At 44.3% G+C, this 4335-nt stretch overlaps 1 protein-coding gene across 1 annotated transcript; it reads right to left on the bottom strand.

Moving 5' to 3' along the window:
• Positions 1-374: 374 nt before the first annotated feature.
• On the bottom strand, positions 375-3726 carry LOC139025397 (thrombospondin-related anonymous protein-like). Its single transcript, XM_070440510.1, has 2 exons — positions 3714-3726; positions 375-868 (listed from the first exon to the last, which is right to left on the bottom strand). Exons 1-2 carry the CDS (start codon positions 3724-3726, stop codon positions 375-377), a joined length of 507 nt encoding a protein of 168 aa, XP_070296611.1.
• Between the last annotated feature and the right edge of the window lie 609 nt (positions 3727-4335).

Here is a 4335-nt window from a genome sequence, read left to right as displayed (position 1 = left end):
TGTTAAGGAGCCTTTGGTTCTAGACCTTGCGCTCCGGTACCGCTTGCCGTGCGGTAGCCCGCTACTGTCAGGATGACCGTGCTGCCATCAGATGGGGGGAGACTAGTGACGAAGTCCAGGGATATGTGAGACCAAGGACGGTGAGGGATAGAAAGTGGTTGAAGGAGACCAGCCGGAGCTTGCCGAGGAGTCTTATTCTGCGCACAGATTGTGCAGGCGGCGACGGATGCGGAAACGTAATGGACCATGATAGGCSACCAAAAGCGTTGTGCACAAAGGCCAGGGTCTGATGGAAGCCCGGGTGGCAGGCAAGCCTGGAGTAGCGGGCCCACTTCAGGACCAAGGAGCGGACAGCGTCAGGCACAAACATCCGGTTATCTGGGCCTCCCCCCGGGGTTCGGCTGGGAACGCTGTGCCTCACGGACCTGATCCTCTGTTCCCCAGCTGAGTGTCACCGCCAGGCACGAGGTGGGAAGTATGGTCTTGGGGATCAAGGGTGTAGATGCGGGGCTATAGCGGCGTGACTGTGCATCCGGCTTGACATCTGGCTCGTCAGGCTCCCATGCCTCAGCTGGTTCGACTGGTTCCAGCGTCTCAGCTGACTCATCAGGTTCCTGCGCCTCAGCTGGCTCGTCAGGTTCCTGCACCTCAGCTGGCTCGACAAGTTCCTGCGTCTCAGCTGGATCGTCAGGTTCCTGCGCCTCAGCTGGCTCGACAGGTTCCTGCGCCTCAGCTGGCTCGTCAGGTTCCCGTGTCTCAGCTGGCTCGTCAGGTTCCCGCACCTCAGCTGGCTGTAAAGGTTCAAGCGCCTCAGCAGAAGCGACTGGTCCTTGGGACCGTCCCTCTGGTCGGTGTCCTGCGGCTGGAGCTGCGCGTCAGGGAGTGGGGACTGTCACGTCTACTCCTGTTCCCCCTCTCTGGCACTTGACGTGGTCAGTTTATTCCCTATTATGCACACCTGCCACCATCGTTATGTGCACATGCACCTCATGAGACTCACCTGGACTCCATCACCTTCCTGATTACCTCCCCTATATCTGTCACTCCCTTTGGTTCTTTCCCGAGGYGTTATTGTTTCTGTTCCTGTGTTTTATGTCTGTACATTACTCGTGTTTCTTGTTTTGTTCCGTGTTCTGTTATTTATTAAAGTCACCCCCTGTTCTTGCTTAAGTGTACACGTTACAGAACCTGGCAACAATCCCAAACAATACTGATTGTCATAGCTAGTCACCATGCAAGCTAGCTAACATAGGCAATAACTAGCAATGCAAATGGCTTCTGAGATACGAGTAATTTTAMWACACAGATCATGCATGTAACGTTAGCTAGCAAGCCAGCAATGAAAACTACTTTTGACTAAATTAGAAAATGTAGCRAGCTAAACTCTTACCCATATATAGTACATGGATGAGTTCTTCTCCCTCTCTGTCATGGATGCCATGGTTGCCCTTAGTTTGAAGATGTAATCCGGAGATGTGTTTCATACAACAGAATTCTGTGTTCTCTTTTTGAATCCCTCTGCGTATTTGCAATCAAACGGCAGAATTTTTCTCCATCTCCTTAGCTATYATACTCTGCTTCCACCGGGCATCTCGGTCAACTTCTTCCATGACAAGAACACTGTTGATTGTCGTTTCTTCCCCATCATTGTCATCAGAAGACTCTACAATGACTGGTTCAATCTTTTTTTTTTTTTACCTAAATCATGGATTTCCTCATCATCTGATTCATTTTCAGAATCAAAGAGAGTCAACATGGCACGATCGTCCTCCCGAAACTGGACAGCAGTAGCAACACGTTTGCAGTTCTTCATGATATCTTTCAAAAAAGCTAGAAGAAAGGATTATCTACAAATACTGAACAGCTCATGTTATAGACCAGGGCTGCCCAACCCTCTTCCTGGAGATCTACCATCCTGAGGGTTCAGCCCAACCCTCTTCCTGGAGATCTACTATCCTGTAGGTTCAGCCCATCCCTCTTCCTGGAGATCTACTATCCTGTAGGTTTTCAGCCCAACCCTCTTCCTGGAGATCTACCATCCTGTATGTTTTCAGCCCAACCCTCTTCCTGGAGATCTACCATCCTGTAGGTTTTCAGCCCAACCCTCTTCCTGGAGATCTACCATCCTGTAGGTTTTCAGTCCAACCCTCTTCCTGGAGATCTACCATCCTGTAGGTTTTCAGTCCAACCCTAATTTAACACACCTGATTCTACTAATTAGCTCCTCAACAAAACCTTAACTAGCTGAATCAGAACTGCTAAATTAGGGTTGGACTGAAAACCTACAGGACAGTAGATCTACAGGAAGAGGTTTGGGCAGCCCTGTCATAGACAATAGAGTATTCCACCATTCCAAACTCATCTCTCGGCATGTCCAGCCCTCCATTATCTCAGCCACCCATGGCAAGCTGGAAGGTTCCTGTCTATTTCCGAGGCTAAACCAACTAAGCTTGTAATTTGTATTTTATTTTCGTATTTACAGATAGCAGACACTTATGTTATTAAGACACATGAAAGTTCACATGTTCCAGAAGGCATTTCTGCCAAAATAACGCATTTTGATAAATAAATGTTTACGTTCAAATGTCTCTCCTGGGAAGTAGTGACGTGCAACATATGCCTAGTTTCCTGAAATGAGTCACAAAAAGTAAAGTAACACTTTATAATAATACCTTGTAATAAAGCATTTGTAATGGATTAGTAAATTGTTTTTCCATCATAAATGTGTCGTTACACCCACATCTGTAACTGTTAGTAAGCTAGTTATTCACACATTTAATCATACGTGTTAAATAGTAAGCTAGGTATTCACATATTTATTAATAAGTGGTAAATAAACAATTTACTAATCCATCATAAATGCTTCATAACAATGTGTTATTATAAAGTTATACCAGTTTGGGTTACAGTATGAAGGTTGTAACATCTCAAAAATCAAACTAACATCTACTTTGAGAAAACAACTTGAATCAAGTCGTGAAATCAGCGTCTGAACGGTTTGGCCTAAAAAACTAATATGACAACAAATAATATGACAACTTGTCTGAAGTYGGTACTGTCGATGTGCCAATCTCTGTTTGTAGTGTCCGAACCGGTTGAGCTGYAAACTATTGTGAAAAGGGAGGATTCTCATGCACACCATGGCGTAATCTGTTTTTCTCTACTACCCCCACAAGTGTCATGGGACTCATCTGAATGGAACCGTTACCGGTTAAACAAATTAATGGAAGTTTGGAGGTAGTTTTGTGCCTACCCCCAAAAAATGTTAAAAAAAATATCTCTATATATTTCCTGAGATTTCTTGTACGTCCTTGATATAGGACAAACACTTCAAAGTCTTATTCCTAATGATGTATTATTTGACTGTCTTTTTTGCCATTTATGAATGTGTTATTCAATGTGTTTCTACGGGCTATAGTAGTAATGGCCAAATCYAATATGCTATTGAATTGAAAWTTGTTTATCTTAAATCTTAATWGTTTATCTTACCCCCCCAAAGKCTWAGACTTTTAAAAATCAATGCCACAACTCCCCCCATCTCCTAAATGACTAAAATGTGTAGCAGAGTTGAGTCTGACTCAAGCTMTTGTRATGAGGYAGCCCTGCCTGCGACTTCAAAATCAGTGTCACCCTCGGTCCAAGAGTAACTTTCCTCTTGGACTATTGGTTAAGATGCTGGTTTTCCACTCAGGATCCCGGGGTTCAGGTCTCACCTGTGACAGTCATGATTCCGATGTGGAATTGTTGACCTTTGCAGGGAAGACTAGTTTAGGGGTGAGAGTTGTACTGAGGCTGAGGCCTAATGGAAGTTGTACTCACACAAATGACAATAGAGCTGCTCTCAGGTTCACGTTGAATGTTTATGCTGTACTGGGGCTTTATTAGGTCCCTGGAGTAAAGCATTTGTGTGTTTCCAACACCTTTAATTGGTAGAATTCCTTAGAGTTTTGGACGTCATTCACAGAGCACAGGTTGAGTTTTGCTGATGTAATATGAAATCACAATGTACTAGATGAATGTGTGTGTGTGTGTGTGTGTGTGTTCTTGTTTGACACCTTTAATTGGTAGAGTGATATACGTGTCATTATTACAGAGCCTTGCAGGTCAGTGCTAACAGGTCCCTCTGGAACAAACTATACAAACAATATGATTGGGCAGAATACTGCAGGGTGATGTCTGTCAAATATTATGTGTCCCAATGATGTAACTGTCTCCCTCAACTTGAATAATTATTTCATAATTCAGTTCAGACKGACATTTTTACAAGTCTATGGAATGTTCCTATGGTATGCCATTAGCGCATACACCATAAAGATATGCCATCTTACCAACTGC

This window comes from Salvelinus sp. IW2-2015, unplaced genomic scaffold (assembly GCF_002910315.2).
Source record: "Salvelinus sp. IW2-2015 unplaced genomic scaffold, ASM291031v2 Un_scaffold2616, whole genome shotgun sequence".
Classification (NCBI taxonomy): domain Eukaryota; kingdom Metazoa; phylum Chordata; class Actinopteri; order Salmoniformes; family Salmonidae; genus Salvelinus; species Salvelinus sp. IW2-2015.
The sequence above is the reverse complement of the archived record's forward strand: the minus strand, read 5'-3'. Positions and strand labels throughout refer to the sequence as shown.